At 40.7% G+C, this 18,241-nt stretch overlaps 3 protein-coding genes across 3 annotated transcripts in view; 2 read left to right on the plus strand and 1 right to left on the minus strand.

Annotated features, from left to right (window-relative positions):
- Positions 1 to 18,241, minus strand: part of LOC146570363 (scavenger receptor cysteine-rich type 1 protein M130-like) — a 214,491-nt gene that overhangs the window by 76,035 nt on the left and 120,215 nt on the right. The gene's annotated exons all lie outside the window — the stretch shown is intronic.
- LOC146570367 (scavenger receptor cysteine-rich type 1 protein M130-like) overlaps positions 1 to 18,241 on the plus strand; it is a 44,584-nt gene that overhangs the window by 8,535 nt on the left and 17,808 nt on the right. Inside the window, exons 6-7 of the mRNA XM_085278791.1 lie at positions 851 to 1,156; positions 1,235 to 1,525. Of these exons, the coding sequence (XP_085134917.1) occupies positions 851 to 1,156; positions 1,235 to 1,525 (597 nt within the window). The remainder of the gene's footprint in view (positions 1 to 850; positions 1,157 to 1,234; positions 1,526 to 18,241) is intronic.
- LOC146570368 (uncharacterized) lies at positions 7,849 to 9,738 on the plus strand. Its single transcript, XM_085281275.1, has 3 exons — positions 7,849 to 7,896; positions 8,033 to 8,307; positions 9,172 to 9,738. The coding sequence occupies exons 1-3, from the start codon at positions 7,849 to 7,851 to the stop codon at positions 9,440 to 9,442; spliced, it is 594 nt and encodes a 197-aa protein (XP_085137401.1). The 3' UTR covers positions 9,443 to 9,738.

Here is an 18,241-nt window from a genome sequence, read left to right on the forward strand (position 1 = left end):
TCTAGAAGCCTCGGTGGGAAAAAGTAAACAAAGCTGGGGCATAGAAGCAGAACCGAGTCGTATGTGTGGAGGGACAGTAACTGTGTGTATATGTAAGCATTTAAACACTGCAGAGAGTAGAATTAACAGTAACAGTATTGTAGAAATTCATTTCACCGAAACAATAACGTGGCGCACAGTGTGACGCATGCACCAGTTTATTGTATTTCCATACTTGCTTTCGGCACAATTTACAGTGCACGCTACTCTGTTTTTTGTCAGACTTGAAATAGCCGAAATACCTTCACACTACGGAACTTCTATGGCTCTTCTGTTCGACAATCTCTCCGGCATTGGAACCATCATCTGTTTTCTCTTCGGTAACCTTCGGTCACGCTCGGTTGATTTTTCTAGTCGGCACACTCATTTCCTCCATTACCTGCTGGCTGCTTCCCAAACAAACACACGTGCGGCTTGGCACTTGTGCTGTACGTAACAAGTCACGCGACGTGACGCTGCGGCTGTGATTGGTTCGGCTCTGCGCTACTTAATTTGGATTGGCTGACCTTTTTTTTTTTTTTTTTTTTTTTTAAGAGGACAAGAGCGGCTTTTACTATCGAGTAAAAGTTATATCGCGATACATATCATTATCGTTCTATCGCCCAGCTCTAATTACAGTTAAAAGTTTTTGACCTGCTTCTGAAGAAATAAAATGAGCTGAATGTAATTTTAAAGATGTGTTCTGTTGTTAATGATGAAGTCATGTTGAGTTGTGCTGAGTTTGAATCAGTGAATAGTTGTTTGCTGCCATCTTTTTCTTGTGTGTCTGCTGTCTCTGATCTCTCTGTTTGATCTTCTCTGATTTCTCCAGACTCTGTCAGGCTGCTGAATGGTTCCAGTCTGTGTTCAGGCAGACTGGAGGTGAAGTCTAACCAGAGCTGGTCCTCAGTGTGTGAAGCTGACTTTGACCAGCAGGATGCAGAGGTGGTCTGTAGGGAGCTCGGCTGTGGGCCTCCATCGGTCCTCCAGGGGGCGCTCTATGAAGAAGTGGAGGCTCCAGTGTGGAGCAAAGAGTTCCAGTGTGGAGGCCATGAGTCTGCTCTCCTGGACTGTAGAAGCTCAGGCTCAGCTAGAAACAGCTGCTCACCTGGCAAAGCTGTTGGACTCACCTGCTCAGGTAGAAGAGGAGCTGCAGCTTTGATGTGGTTCAAACTCACTTTATTATTTTACTGATGACTCTTTGCTTTCTGTTCAGAGCCTGATGATGTCAGGTTGGTGGGAGGAGCCAATAACTGTGAGGGCATGATGGAGCTGAGACATCTGGGAGAGTGGAGAACAGTGTCTGCCTTTAGCTGGACGCTGAAAGATGCAGCTTTTGTGTGTAAACATCTGGACTGTGGCTCTGCTGTTTCTGTTGACTCAAGACATGAGTCTTTAAAGAGACCTGCATGGTGGATCAAATATGATTGTGTTCACGTCAGATCTGCACTGAAGGACTGTACAGCATCAAGTTACCATACCTTCATCCTGAACATCACCTGCTCAGGTAAAATATGTATGACATAATTTAAGACGGTAATGTAGCAGGTTAACATACACAGTAGCAGGAATAGCAGCTGACTGTCTCCAGCCATCATGAAGGCTGACATTTAGAAGTACTCTGAAGGAACCTCTGACCAGTCTGAAAGGACTCTTTCAGCCTAACAGTTTTTTAGTTGCTGATTACAGCAGCTGTTTATGAAGTAATGTGCTCGAACAGCAACTATGCTAACACAAATCACAGCTAGGTCTAGAAAGGTGAACTTAGGGCATGGGCTAATATGGAAGTGGAGATTTGTGAACTGGACCAAGAAACTGAACAGACAGTAGGGCTGCCACAAACGATTATTTTGATAGTCGACTAGTCACCGATTATTTTTGCGATTAGTCGACTAATCAGATCATCATCCATTGAATGTAAAACATACAGCTTATTGCACCAGCAGCATCTGCTCTTATATAACCATCATTAGCTTACAGCTTTAAGTGTTTAAGGTCTGTGCTAACTAAAAATAAAGACAAGATGATAGTTTATTAAATTTTAATGAAATTTGCAGATTGTTTTGGTGAAGTTTAATAAACTCCTTGCTATCTAAAATATAACAGGACACCGGAGTATATTCTTGAGCATCTCACATTTCTGATAATCAGTTGTCAGCTTGACGTTTATTCAGCTGTGTAAAAACTATAACCTTAATCTCAGCCAAACCGATTTACTCAGGAACAAATAAAATACTAAAAAAAAAAAGCCAAACAATAACATTTTTAAGTTATCTAAGTGACTTATATATGTTTAACCTGAGTAGGGGAAGACGGCCGTGGGTATGAAAACGATTTCCCCGGAGTCCGCGGTTCTCAGGGGCTCTAGGGAGCCTTGCCGCCGGCTAGCTATCGAGCTAGTGGGTAACAGACATTGGAGCGCTTTTGAAAATATGTGGTGTCTTGATAAACTGAGCAGATATTTCAGGTTTCCACAGCTACATTCTCGCCTGAAAACATGTTAAACGTTTATTTTGTGACCCAGAAAGAATAATAAGAGTAATATTAAAACTAACTAGCTGCCGCCATTGTTGAAAATTGAGCTGGGCTTCGCTATGAATTCTGGGACAGAGCTACTTCTTCTTCTTCGGGGTTTAACGGCAGCTGGCATCCTTGTACATGCAGTGCTGCCATCTTCTGTTTCAGTCTGTTTTTACACTCTTAAATACTACTACTTATTCCTGCGTCTTTTGGGATCTTACAAAGCTTCAAACGACGTGTCGACTATTAAATCAGTCGTCGACGATTTTGATAGTCGACGTAATCGTGACTAGTCGACTAATCGTGGCAGCCCTAACAGACAGTAAGACGAGGTGGGAGATACAGGAACAAATGATGAGACATCATTTGAGATGAGGCATCAGTGATGGTACAGTTGGCTGGAACTACTCAATAGAAATTAGTTCTTGTTAACATGATAGTGGCAGGTGTCTCTAATCCAGGTGTAGGCAACTCCAAGCCTCAAGAGCCGGTGTCCTGCAGGTTTTAGATATCCCCCTGGGTCATCACACCTGAATAAAAGGATTAGTTTATTAGCAGGCATCTGGAGAACTATGCGACACGTTGAGGAGGTAAATCAGCAATTTGAATCAGCTATGTTGGACCAAGGACACATCTAAAACCTGCAGGAAATCCTAACCCTAACCCTACCCTTGAGGTCTGGCGTTGCCTACCCCTGCCCTAATCCTACCCACAGATCACACTCATTATTTTACAGCAATGCAAAAAATACTGGACCAATTGTAGGTTTATAGGAGCGTTGGAGCAAAGCACAATAAAAAAAGATCAGAGCTAGAAATCTTTAAATGACTACCATTACTAAATACAACAACAAACAAAAAGTACATCTACAGCCACTGTTACATAACGCTGAACCCTTCTTTGAATAAAACTGAATTCAGTTAACAATTCCCCTCCCTAAGTTGTTTCCTTAATTATCTAGTTTTTGTCTCTTCTTTTTAGTGAAAGAAGGACAAAGGGTTATAAATCTTAAAATTGGCATTTGTGGATTGAGCAGAGAAATCCACTTTTTTTTTTCACCAACACGAAAAACAGTCATGATCAATAAATCAACATGGGTATGAGTCACAAGTTTTATCACTTCCCCTAAATGATGCAAAGAGGACAAAACTAAGGTTACATTCACATGTACACAGGTATTTTTTCTTTTAAACATGTTCCTTTCTTTGTGTTTTGGCCTTTCATTCAGTATTTTGGATGAAAGTATTTTGGACGAAACAGTATTTTGGATCAACAAAAAAGATTTTCATAACCTGGGTGAAGATTTTCAGAAACGTAGTATTTGTGTTGATGTGTGGCAGACAACAACAGAGATTTTTTTTCTCACAAAATCAGAGGCGTGCACCTGTATCTCCATTTTGTCATGCCAGACACTGCACCATACACCATGACTGGGGGCTTTTGAATGGCTAATATTTTTTTCATTATTTGTGTTTTATCACCACCTGTTGCTTGCTGTGCTCATGGCAGCACTTCATAGTGATGATGATGATGATGCTCCCAATCCACTGGTTTCCAAACCCTTCCAAGTGTCAACTGCTACCTTACTCAGAATAAATAAACCAGTCAGGCAACCATTTTTGATCTTTGTTACGTACAGTCATCACTACTTCTGGATGCCTTTTTTGGGTATCTGCCCCGGCCGAAAGCTGCTCCCATTCCCCTGTCAGGCCTTTCCTTAACTACAGCCTCAATTCATGTTCAAGCCATCTGGCGTTATCCACTTAAAATGCTGTCAAACCTTAAATGAGGATGTGGCCCCAGCTATTGAATTGGAGATAAATTATCTGTTGGACTACACCTCCAAACATGTCCCGTCTGGTTCCCTGTTACCCTCCCCACCGGCTCTATAAGCTGTTCATTCTCCTTTTGGTGCCCCACCTTCCCTCCCCATTTTTGATTCATTCACTTATCATTAGTTCATGGGGAAGATTGTGTGAAATCTAAAATGAGGGTGTAGGACCAGGTAGTGAAAAAGACCAAGTCTTACTTCTTGCTGTGTTGTTGCACCTGTAAACTGGAAGATGGTAAATAGACTAGTTCATGTATAGCGCTTTGCAACTCTATCTGAGCACTCAGAGCACATTACTTTATTTGCCTCATTCACACCAGCACTTTTTTCTATCTAACATCCACACACATTCATACTCTGATGGATGCATCCGATAGCAATTTGGGGTTAGTATCTTGCCCAAGGAAATTTAGTGTGCAGACTGGGATCTAACCACCAACTTTCCAGTTAGTAATGGAGTACCACCTGAGATAGAGCCACCCCGACAAGGCTGTCTGCTATGGGTAATACACTGACTAGGCAAAAGTACCTCACACAACCACACTTAAAGACAACTGAACTACCAGTCTCACATTTACACACTTATCAATTTTGATGTAACCATATTTGAAATTTGAGCGTATATGAAATCCTCTCCCCCCCTTACTTTCAAACAGGTGATAATTTCAATAACTTAATCGTCATAGATCAGTAACTGAGTCAACAGAGCTAATATGGAGCTGACTCATGGAGCAAATAATCGGCTGAATTTAGCCATTCTTCAGATAAATAGTCTAATAGCCTAAATAGACCGCAACTGCAGTTATCAATTCCAACTGAAATTATTTCAGTTTGTCCTCAATAAATTACTGTTTAACATTATTTTATAGCCCTTAGAATATTCTAGAATGTACCAGATACATTTTGATTACATCAGGTACTGAGCAAAGGCATGCTTATAACTACTTACCAGGAGATAGCCAGGGCCAACCAACATTAGCAATTACAGCAGGGCGATATGACCAAAAATATTTATCACGATATACATCTGAAAATTTGCGATAACGATGTAGCTGACGATATAATTGACACTAGACAAAATACTTTACAACTCCTCAACTTTATTAGTTCAAAAAACCCATCAATGTATTTTCACTTAAACAAGCAGCTGTTTTTTTATGTGCATTAAAGTTATATAAAAATTTAACAGTGCAAATGCAAATTCCTTGCTGACAGTTTAACCAAAACCTAAAAAGAGGTTATACACACACAATACGGTAATATTATGTTGAAGCACAGTACGTATCACTCCGCGAGGCTCCTGCCTTACGATAGCCATAATGCTCCGACAATCCATCAAGCTTAGCAAAGTCGTACTAAAACATTTGACAGTGCTGTGTACGACATAAAATCATTTTGAGGTCAGTAAACACAACCAGAATTCATACATAAAGCACACGGGATTATAAGGGGCACTGTGGATTTTCAGAAAAATCAAAGGATTGATTTTAAGTGTGCCGTATTTTCCAAAAAACACGGTAATAACGACGGCCCGCTTGCATGCTCTACCAAAAATAGTGCTTTGTTGCGTATCTGACGGACGAAAGCTAAACCAGTTCCACACCACTGAAGTTGCAGCATTTTTACAAACCAATTCTGGTTCATCCGTTTCATTCAACGATCCGCTTTCGCCCTTCTCATTCTCCGTCGGCGACATGCTTTTTCCGCCATGTGCATATGAAAACAAAGGCAGTGCACATGCGCGTTTTACCCTTATTCTATCACAATATTTCATTTTCTTATCGTTGCCCAACATTATACTGGTATTACCATGAATGGTATGATATGGCCTAGCCCCAGTAGCAGTTTTTGATACGGCCGACACGGGTGGTTGCCCGGGGCGGCATCGTGGTGGGGGACGCCATCACAGACATCGGCAAAAAAAAAGTTGCTCGCACTCTGCTGCTGACCCTACATCAGCCAGCGCATTTTGGAGATGGCATAGGCACCGATCGGTTTTCTATCACCCATTTGCTGGGAGCAAGGCTGGACTGGGACAAAAAATCGGCCCGGGCATTTTGACTAGAGACCGGCCCACCAGGATAAAGATTGAAAATGTGACGTCATTCAGGGGTAAAACCGCAAAGGATTCTGGGAACTTGTGGCAAGAGGTACTAGCGCACGCAGGCTTTCAAATGAACTCAGTTACACAGGATAAAAAGAAACAAAAAATGGCAAGAAGCTGTTGTATTATTAACTGCAACAGCCGGTCGCATGACAGCCACGGGAAGCCGATCGTTTTTTTTTTTTAAATCGGATTACGTCGTTGAAGAGAAATGTTTTAAGCCATGTTTCCGAAGTAAGAGCCGACGGATGGTCTGGATATACCAAATATAACGTCCCAGAACACTCCAGCTCACATGTTAGTCTGCTCCAAGCATTCCCACAAAGGTCAGAGTTTTTTAGTCGTTAATGCGTCATTTTTCTTAACATAATTGGTGATATAGGTTACAAGCAAGTCTGGCGCTGAACAGAAATTGTCGCGCTATGCTCCTTTGTTTATTGTGCATAAATAGTGAATTGTCTTGACACAATATTGCGTTTCACTTCTGTTATTACCATGGTACATTGACAAAAACATATACTTTTATTCACAGGATAAAACAGTTGTTTTGTATCACTAATTGTCCAGTGCGATTACAAGATACAATATTATTGTCACTGCTACATTTCTGTAATGAACCAGAAATTATTTCCACTACTAATTAATTACCGTTGAGCTCAAAGGTCCTATTAATAAACGGTTAACGAATGTGTATTTATGACGATGATTTGTGAGACTGGTAAACTTACCTTTGTTCGTACAATGGTCTTTACACGGTGCGTTTCAAGGTCCTGCACCCATCCATCGGTAAACTGTACCTGGGCTTGTTGCAGTGACCTGAAGTTACTAAACTTCATGAGTGTATGCACTCACTCCAAGAACCGTATAATTATAAATATGAGCGTGGTGAAAGTTGGGCAGCACGCTAACGTCTTTTGTCCCTCTGTGTGCTCGTAAGGGTCTGACCCTTTCACACCTTTGATTTTTTCCTCGTATCTTTTCTTTCTCTTTTCGTCGAGTCTGTCTTTGTACGGACCGGCATTGTTCTCCTTTTGTTTTGTACATTCCTTTTTTGTGCGGCAAAGAAAAAACAAGAAGGTATTGGAACCGGAAAATGAACGTTTTGCGGTGCTGCAAATGCTTGCATTTGATGCGGTACTTGGATTGTTTTGCCACGAGTTCCCGGCATGCAATGCGCGAAAACAAGGGGGCGGGTGCATTCGGCCTCCTCGGCTGTAATTGGTCCAGCCCAGAGTCGATCATGACCAATTGGCCAATCCAACACCTTTCATTATATATACCCTTCCTAAAAAAAAAAAAAAAAAAAAAAAAATCCATCGGCCCATAAAAACAAAAGTTCGCCAGCGGCCCACCGGGCAAATGCCCAGTATGCCTGATGGCCAGTCCAGCTATGGCTGGGAGTAACGATGTGTTCACACCGAACGTGATAGATGCGATCAAAACGCGCCAGATTCACACCTCGACGCGTGTCCAACGTGAATTCATCGCGTGTCAAACCTGAAATGTGGGAGGAAGTTATGCCAGACGGTATCTTTGCAAGATGGCAGCTGTCGAGCTAGCACTTGAAGAGAGAGTCTCCCTTCTCTATTCACCGTGGAGAGCAGAGCAGCAGCGTAAAAGACGTCCTCGCCGTACCTGGGTCCATCAGATCCTGCAGAGGCGTGAGCAGTTTGGTGAGTTTCACCACTTGCTCCACGAGCTGCGCCTGGATGACGGCCGCTTTCAGCGATACCACCATCTTTCCCTCGCTCAGTTTGAGGACCTGCTGTCCCACGTTGGTCCCAGTATCGCCAAGACACCAACTACAGGCAGAGCGCCTGTCCATCTGCCTGCGGTTAGTAAAAGTGTTTAATACGGTAGTCCTTTATTGATACCTGTGCTAATATATGCTAAACTATTTTTTACACACTGCTAACATGGATGTGGTATGCTAACAGTGAATGCTGTTGGTGTTTACTGAAAGCAAACTGTGGTACAGAGACGACTATTTATAATATTTCTAGTGATTTATGCTGTTATCAGTGTTTGCAATGATAGCATGGCTGTGGTGTCATATCAATGTATGCTCTCGGTGTTTGCTGATATCAAACTGGTATGAGGACCACTGTGAGTTAACCTTTGTAGTGATACTCACTCCTTTTTATTTAGACCTGGTTTAATTCTGGGATAGTTGAATATTTGTATATAATCCCTGCAGCTGTCAGACTCTATAACAGGGGTCACCAGCCTTTCTTAAAACTGAGAGGCAGATAAAATTGTGAACAGTTTTTAGTTATATGGTTCTATCTAGCATATTTTATCTTGATATGCTGTCTTATCACAGCATATTTTTTTCCAAAATATTAACAATGATTTAAGCAAGGAAAGGGCTACATGTCAACACACAACTCTTTATTTCTGTTAATGTCTCACTTCATTCCTACCTGATTGACATGTTTAGGAATTATGAGTGATTGGCTCACTGTAGTTGTAAAAGTTGCTACCAATCAAATTATGATACGTTAAAGTTAAAACAAAACACAACTGTTTTAGATATCATCTAATATACATTTTGTAATTATCCTTATAATTACAAAATGTTTTATGTAAGATTTAAGTTTTGTGATTAAATCTGACATCACAAAAGTATTTTGGAATTTGAATAATGTATTTTGTAACTGCAGCACACATAATACTAATTTTGAACAATTTTGTCCAGGTTCCTTGCCACCGGGGACTTCTTTAGGACCATCGCGTTCAGTTTCAGAGTCGGTGTGTCCACGGTGAGCCAGATCACCCCCCAGGTAGCAATGGCCATCTGGGACTGTCTAGTGGACGACTTCATGGCTGTGCCTTCACCTGGAGACTGGCGGTCCATCACAGAGGGATTCCAGGAGCGCTGGAACTTTCCTCTCTGCTGTGCAGCTCTGGATGGGAAGCACGTCCAGACAAAGGCACCCCATATATCATGTAGGATACACACACATTGATATACACTAAATATTTATTCCATTTCTTTTTTTGTGGTGCCCACATTTATGCACCTGCTTGATTTTGTTTAAACAATTATTGCACACTTTCTGTAAATCCAGTGAACTTCTTTCACTTCTCAAATATCACTGTGTGTGTCTCCTGTATGATATTTAACTGACATTTTTTGTTGTAACAACCAACGATTTATACAGGAAAATAATGTCTATTAACAAGGTTGCCCAAACTTCTGCATCCCACTGTATTAGTATATTTTGTCATTAGTATAATATGAAATAAATTCTACATGTGTCAAGTCGTGTGCCAACATTTGCTGTGTAGTAGAACTGAGACATTAGTCTTTATAAAAATTTATTTTAAGTAATATTAAAATTCTCAAACAGAAAAACATTAAACATAAATATATAAAATATAAGAATTTACAGAGAGACAGGAATAAAAAGGACCAGCTGCTCTCCAGAGCAGGAACAAGGCTGAGGAGGAAATGCTCCATTGGAGACTGGTGTGGCCTCTTCAGGGACACCAGGATGGCCAGCTCCACCACCGATGGACCGTCCTGGGACCCATCCTTCATCTGCCTTGGAGCCGTCCTCCTCTGTGGGCCTGTAAAACACAGCACAAAACACAAAGAAATGAGAAGGCTGCTACTAGATTTTCATTTTCAACATTGAAAAAATCTGTTATAAACAGATTGGTTGTAGATATTTAAAGATATTAAAGATATTTAAAGATATATAAAGGTAATCACAAGGGAATCCCACCAAGTAAAAAGTTATCAGTGCTTGCTGTACATCTGATGCTACAATTACATGAGCAGGAGCTCAGGGACTGGGAAGCCAGGAGAAGCAACAGGGGATGCTCTGCAGCAGAATCAGTTGGTTCTATCAAGTAAATATTAAATGTTAACAGATTGAATACAATAATCAAAGAGAAAGTATATACAGTGGTCCCTCATTTACTGCAGCAGGGGTTCTCAGAATAACTAGCCCCTCGCTACGGACTTTATACACTTTTTTCCCCACACACATGAACATTAGTCACAGTTCTCATAAGTTGATTCTCAAAGTGCAAACCTTTGTAGATTGCAAAACGTAAAAGTAGCAATGACGGATGAACAGCGGGACCACTGTGTGCTGTTTATTAATAAACAATAACATATATTCCTATATGACAATATGCATAAAAGCAGAACGTTATTTGTACATCAGTGGGAAAATAGTGGTGGCTTGCTAGCTTTTGGGCAGCTTCCCAAAAGCTAGCAAGAGCATCTGGCTGCAGCCACTGGGGAGCGCCATATTGCGACCTCCACACTAACCGGAAACACGTAACTTCAGTTAAATCGACTTTGACAGCGAAAACTAAATTGTATTTTTGTTACTATTGATGCTGCTGACAAATAAATTTGATTCTAAGTGGGGTTTTTTTAACAGTCTGGGTTTATTAAAAAAAAAAATCACCATCCCTCCAGCTTTTTCGTGGCCAAAAGTGTCCATGTGTTATATTTTTGTTTCTTTGCTACTTTTTCTGCATAAAGTTTTTTCACAAATATAAAATAGTCATTACGTTTTACATTTTTAATCCTTCAAACACCCTTTTCTAGTACAATGCACTTGTTTGAAGACAACCTCAAACCCACCATCTCATATATCAGCAGTGCTACTGGAAATTATTGTACAGTGATCCCTCGCTGTAACGCGGTTCACCTTTCACGGACTCGCTGATTTTTTTATTTTATTTTTTTTAACAGCAAATTGTTTTGTGCGTTCTGATTGCTGTAGACCATTGTCAATCAATCTAGTGCCGTGTCTTCTGCACGGCAGCAGTCCCCAACACCCAGGCCCGTTTGGTACTGGGCCGCGAGAGTTGAGGCTCGGGTGTGAAGTGTATGGTTTTCAGGGTTTTTAATCGTTAAGTTGGGTTCCCTGGGTCTTTTCCCATGTTGTAGCCGTGTGTCTCAATGTTGTTGGTGCATTTCAGGAGGACACTGCTAATAAAGTTACACAATCACACAGTGAATTTGCGTTTATTATCATATTTACAAAATACTACAGTTTTTGTCTTTGTCTGTATCATTTTATTTTGTTGTATTTATCCGCGACACCTTAAAGGCCGGTCCGTGAAAATATTTTCTGACATTAAACTGGTCCGTGGTGCAAAAAAGGTTGGGGAGCGCTGCTGTACAGCACAGAATGAGTTTAGTTTGTCGAATTTATATAAATCTTCGATCGCTAGCAGTGTAACTCTGAAGTGCTGCACTGTATGTTTGTAAGTTTTCTCCCCGACAAACACAACAATGCCGACGAAACGTTTTGCACGGTTTCATTTTATAATGGACTTATGTTTCTACGAAGGTTTGAACTTTAAGAGTGTTTAAACAAAAGAAAAAAAGTGTGAAAATGTTTGTGCTTGTCTGAGGAAAGTGTATAAAGCATGTAGTGAGGTGTTTTTACAGTCTTAAAACAGCTAAAATAATTGTAAAAAATAAAGTTTACTACTTCGCAGATTTCACCTACCGCGGGTTATTTTTAGAATGTAACACCAGCGATAAACGAGGGACCACTGTATTATTAATAGTAGAGTCTGGGACATCTAATTGATTAACATCAACATTGATTATTGTGCACTATTATTTTTGTTCAAGGAGAGCCAAAAATACAAAACTCTCTCTCTACTTTTACCGACCTTAAACCGACACTTTAAATTAGCACCAGTCCTTTTCATCAAAACCAAAATTTTATCTACATTCTGTTTTTTACATTTTAAATCCCAGTTAGGTTATATATTACCAGTAGCTTTTATTTATTATTACCAGTAGCTTTTCAGATAAAACAGTAATAATGGTTTCATAAATCTTCGTATTTTATTTTTTTTCATATAAGCATCAGGGACAAGGCTGTCTTGCAATTGTTGAGGTCACTATAGTGTGCACCCTATTTCTTCAAGGATCACTCTTCATTTGTAGGTTTTAGTGGACTCCTACTACTGTGAAGTGGTTTTCATGGGACAGAGGCTTGTATTCCAAGATCTCGGAGATTGTAGAGATGAGCAGTGATGCCCTTCTTGCCATCTTTCCAGAAATATAAGTGATCTGGAAGCTGTTAGGCTTACTTACAGCAGCAGCACTTTTTGCACCTGCAGAAACTCCAGGACACATTTACTAACAGTGTTTGTTGCTGTTTGTGCTGCAGCTGCAGCTTTGAATTTTTTTTGAGAGTTAATATTTTGGCTATGGTGTCTTGTTATGAAATGTACAAGAGTAGAAGTGTTAGCAGGTGTGTCAAAGCTAAGTTTGACTGGGAAACTCAAAGCTCAATAGCCTGTATCAACAAAAATTCACTGCAGCCTGTGTAATATTTGATGCATCATAATTTATTCCAGTCTATCTTGCAAATACATGTTTGCGTTGCAATGTCATGCACAAACACACACAACTATTAGATCCTTAAGATCAAACCTGCGTCATTCTTTCGGTCCACTGCAGTGTAGCAGTCAAACAAGAAGAAGAAGAAGTGAAGTGGCCCCAAATGGCCAGGATAGAGATCAGAGGGTTAATGCGTAAAATGTATAAAAATATTATTGATTACAGGATAATACATTAATGTTAATATCAACAACAAGCTCTTTACTCTGAAGTTACAAGTATAAACAATGCTGTTACATTTACAGTTACACTTTTTACAATAAGTATGGACATAAAACAAGTGAACAACATTTTATAATAAGTTTAACTGGAATTCTGTACACTGAAAAACAAACACATAAAAACACAAACAAACAGCCAGTGCCTTCATCTGTCCATTAAATGTCAAACATCGCATTGACCCGTCCCTGCTCATCAGCACATGCTTTTAAAAAGAGCTCCATGTCCTCTGCAAACTGAAAAACAAAGAGGAAGAAGTCCCTCTACACAAAAACACTGCAGATGACAGGCCAGGCAAACATCTATTGATCTGTTTGAATGCCTCCTCATCATGTCAGCCTTGAAGTTTTTTTGTAAGAAGACTAAGACCACAGTGAGGGCATTTCATTTTCATGGACTTTCCACAAGCCACAGTTTCATTTAGCACAGAGGGTAGAGCACATGAATGTTCTACTGAAGATTCAGAAAATGGTTTAGATGCTGGAGACAAGACATCGAGAGGGAGGCGGGGCTCCACGGAGAGTTCAGTGGGGAGCAGTCCTGAATGCTGACATGACAATAATTGCCTTGCCATATCCCCACGCTGTATGACTGTCATGTTACAGACAGGGCAGTGAAAGTGCACCGGTATATCATTTTGTCTGTAACAGAGAAAAAAAAAAGAAAAAATAACAACATGTGTCATGATTCGGCTGTGTGGCAGGCAGGAGAGGACCCAAACGCAAACTCACGGAGACAAAACGTAAACTCAAAAACACAGCTTTAATGCTGGCAAAAAGTGAAACACAAAAACAGTACTAAACTAAACTGGGAAAGCTAAACATAAAGTATACCAGGAACCACGGGGAGAATCACACACAGCATGAGGGAGACTACGACACTGAACACAGAGCTTAAATACACAGAGGGTAGTGATGGGTCGTTCGCGAACGAAATGGCTCTTAGAGCCGACTCTTTGACGTGAACGACGCGAGCCGGCTCCTTATCGCGAGCCGTCACGTGGGTTTTTTTTTTTTTTTCTTTCTCTCAGCCTCTCTCTCGCACTTTTTTTCCGCTTCACTCTGCACGCGAGCCTTGTGCTTTACGCTGGGCAGAGGGGGGAGGGGCGGTAGTTACACTCAGTAGCACAGGAACAGAGCCAGAGAGAGAGAAAGAGAGGCAGGGACAACAACATTAGAAAGGTATAGTAATCAACCACAACTATTTTCAGTTGCAGATGATAAAGGATTGAGAAAGTTTATTCATGCAGGTCCATATGACAGAGAATATGCATGTTCTTTTAGTTTTCATATTATAATTTATATTTAATTGTGTTGTGGTTTGCAGTGTTTTGTGTTCTTTTCACTTTAAATTTGTGAAAGGAAAAAGCTGAAAATTTAAATAGTTAAAACTTGAAATGTGAATAGTTGATTTTTGTATTATATGATTTATTTATTACATTTTATGTGGAGTGAATAAATAAAAGTATATTTACGGTGGCCCCTAGAGACAAAGCACATACAAACTTCAAATCACGTACGAACTCTGAAGCATGTACAAACTCCAAAACACGTAAAAACACGTACAAACTCCAAAACACGTAAAAACTCCAAAACACGTACAAACTCAGAAGCACGTAAAAACTCAGAAGCATATAAAAACTCAGAAGCACATAAAAACTCAGAAGCATTTAAAAACTCAGAAGCACATAAAAACTCAGAAGCATATAAAAGCTCAGAAGCACGTAAAAACTCAGAAGCATATAAAAACTCAGAAGCACATAAAAACTCAAAACACGTACAAAAGACAACAGAAGTGCTCCAGGATGCTGGGTGCAGTATTGAGCCTTTGTTATCTTGTGGCTACACAAGCCAGCAAGTACCAACGACCGGATTTGGTGTGTGGTAATAACAGGTAAATGAACTTTTTTTTAAATTATTTGAATATATATATGAGTGCCTGTGTATAAATACACAAACAATACACACATGCTTTCAATTGTGTAATTTAAGTGATCTAGTAGCTCTGCTTTGGAAGTTCAGTTCATGCTAGAAATGTGTTTTGGAGTTTGTACGTGTTTTGTCTCTAGGGGCCACCGCATATATTTATATATAAACATATATAAATAAAACCACTTGTTTTTATGTTAGTAATTCCTTTTGTGCATAATTTTATATTATTGTTAATAATAAATTAATTAAAGCAACAAAACAACCTGAAGAGCCGGTTCAGAGCCGAAAGAGCCGGCTCTTTTTAGTGAGCCGAACCGAAAGAGCCGGATCTCTAAAAAGAGCCGGAAATCCCATCACTAACAGAGGGATAACGAGGGAATGAGACACAGAAGGGGAGCACAGCTGGGAGTAATCAGGCTGGACGAGACAGGGACACAAAACTAGAAACACTCACATGAGGCATGGACCTTCAAAGTAAAACAGGAAACACACTGACTGAATTCCAAAACATGCAAACTTAACAGCAACTGGGGAGACAGAACATAGGAACCTGAAACATGGTACAAAACATCAAAGTGGACATAACATGGAACACAGGGAAGCCATATAACAAAGCCAAAGAGCTAAACCTAAGATAACCATCTAGGGAAACAAGAAACAGTACATCAAAGGACTCAGAACATAAACCATAATATAAAAGCACAGGATCTCTTCCAAATAAAATAGGAAACATAATGAGACGCAGACATGACAACCAGAACTTGACAACGTAAGACACAGACATGAAACACATGAAGAGCAGGGGAGTCTTAACATGGGTTGGAAACACAAGGGGGAACTAATAAGCAAATGAACCTAGGAGACCTAATGAGCTTAAACAATACTATAAACATCAAAATGAACTAAAACTCAAAACACTGGGTCATAAGACCCAGGATCGTGACAACATGTAATTTAAATGCAGTTGTATAGAATGCAGTCAGTTTATCTAACAATCAGATTGTACATATTAACAAAAATATCCAAGCCATCCTCAGTAATGAAAGCAAAATGGTGTGGATCACAAGAGCTGTCAAGAAATGTGGTGAACAGGAAAAAAATATTTAATAAAACACACTTTTTTCTCTCGCTGATGAATGCACTGAACTGTACAATGTGAAAAACAACATTTAAGTCAACAGAGAGACTGCAGAAGTGCTGAAAAGAAGTGCATATTTATAACTTTAACTATGAGGTATATTTAATACCAACATACCTTTGAAGGCAAAGCATTTTTAATGTGTCCATTTATATGCTCCTCAATCTTTGCCGTGACAGTAGGGCTGAAAGTGGGGCACAGAGGGCAGTGAAACAGCCAACACGTGGTGCATTCCTGCAATTCTGGCTTGGAGGCAGAACTCCAAATTGATATTATATACACATTTAAGTTCAGGTTTTAGCAGAAATAACACGTTACAGTTAGCATGTAAGAGATTTGGGAGAAAATTCTTTACAAAAACATAATTTACAATTTATTTGTGACAGCTACAGGGGTGGCTGTAGCTCAGGTGGCAGAGCAGGTCAGCCACTAATCAGAAGGTCGGTGGTTCGATCCCAGGCTGCATCCTGGCTGCATGCCAAATATCCTTGGGCAAGATACTAACCCCGTGTTTGCCTACTGGTGGTGGTCAGAGGGCCCGGTGGCACCTGTGTCCGGCAGCCTCGCCTCTGTCAGTGCGCCCCAGGGCAGCTGTGGCTACAATGTAGCTTGCTATCGCCAGTGTGTGAATGTGTGTGTGAATGGGTGGATGACTGAATGTAGTGTAAAGCGCTTTGGGGTCCTATGGACTAGAAAAGCGCTATACAAATGCAGGCCATTTACCATTTACCATACTATGGTAAATGGCCTTTTATATTGACATATAAAAGACAACTGAACAAAGGCTAACTAACATCTGGGCAATAAAACTGAATGGAATAGAGAATATTAGTATTTATACATATATAAAACTCTGTGACAACCTTTACAATGTTTTTGCAGGTGGAATGAGAGACATGAACAAAGTGCAATATGCAGTAAATAGAACAATGTGCATTGATGTTACAGATCGTGAAAAGTAGTGAAGTGAATTTGTTCATAACAAGCAAAAATCAAATACGTTTGAAACTGACCACTAAATGCTAATCAGAGGTGTCAAATGTGCACACATTCCTTACTAAAGTTTAGATACCTCGGGGGTCTGACCGTTGTTGTAACGCTAATAAAGTGCTAACGTAATCAGTGTAAGCAAACTAGATGATTCCTAGAATTATATAATTATAAACGGCAAATTTAGACATGAAAGACTATGTCCCAACCTTTACGATCCACTTGCAAGGTTTCCACAGTCGATGATCCATGCAGGAACGTATTTCTGCCTACTGTGGAGGTCACGTGTTTCCGGCTACTGTGGAGGTCACATGTTTCCGGTTAGTGTGGAGGTCCCAATATGGCGCTCCCCAGTGGCTGCAGCCAGACCCTTCTCAAAGCTAGCAGCTTCAGTCAAAACTTTCAAAAGAGAAATGAATGAACTTACCAGGTTGCCCGATCTCTTCACATATCTTCCTCCAAGCTTGGTCCTTTATATTCCTGTCTCGGTACAGAAAGCAGCTGGTGTCGTACAGCTCCGGGTGGTTTGCTACGGCGTTGATTAGCCTCTCCTCCATATTGAATTAAGTGTGAAGGGCTTTCGCTGGATCTGCTCCTTTGACCTAGGTCAGAGCCACGTCACCAGGCTCCTGATTGGTTGTCGCGGCGCGAATTGACGCTGAAGTTCAGATTTTTCCAACTCGAGCGGTAGACGCGATAAGCGCGAATTCACAAAATGCAACACAAAAACTGATGTGCGTGGTTTTATTTGCGAGTCAAACGCGCTGCTTTGACGCGCGTTTGACACGTTTTCGCGTTTTCACGACGCAAATCTGCTTCTGAATTTTCGCGGGACCCTCAATCGCGTGTCATCACCCTTCTCCATTGACTTTACATGTAAACCTGACGCTCTGGTCGCGTCTATCGCGTTTGGTGTGAACACACCGTAAGGGCGCCCTCCGTTTGCGAGGTGCGCCTGCTGCTTGCGGCACAGGGAGGAGAGGCCGGGGCGGCGGGGGATTCTCTGGCTGGCTGGAGCAGCAGCTAATAACCAACTCGCAAAATAAAACAAAATAAAAACAAACCAACAAGTACGAAAACACCAGACATCATGATACGG

This window comes from Mchenga conophoros, linkage group LG7 (genome assembly GCF_057382185.1).
Source record: "Mchenga conophoros isolate Kocher_MC1m ecotype Shallow Benthic linkage group LG7, M_conophoros_male_GT1.1, whole genome shotgun sequence".
NCBI classification, from domain to species: domain Eukaryota; kingdom Metazoa; phylum Chordata; class Actinopteri; order Cichliformes; family Cichlidae; genus Mchenga; species Mchenga conophoros.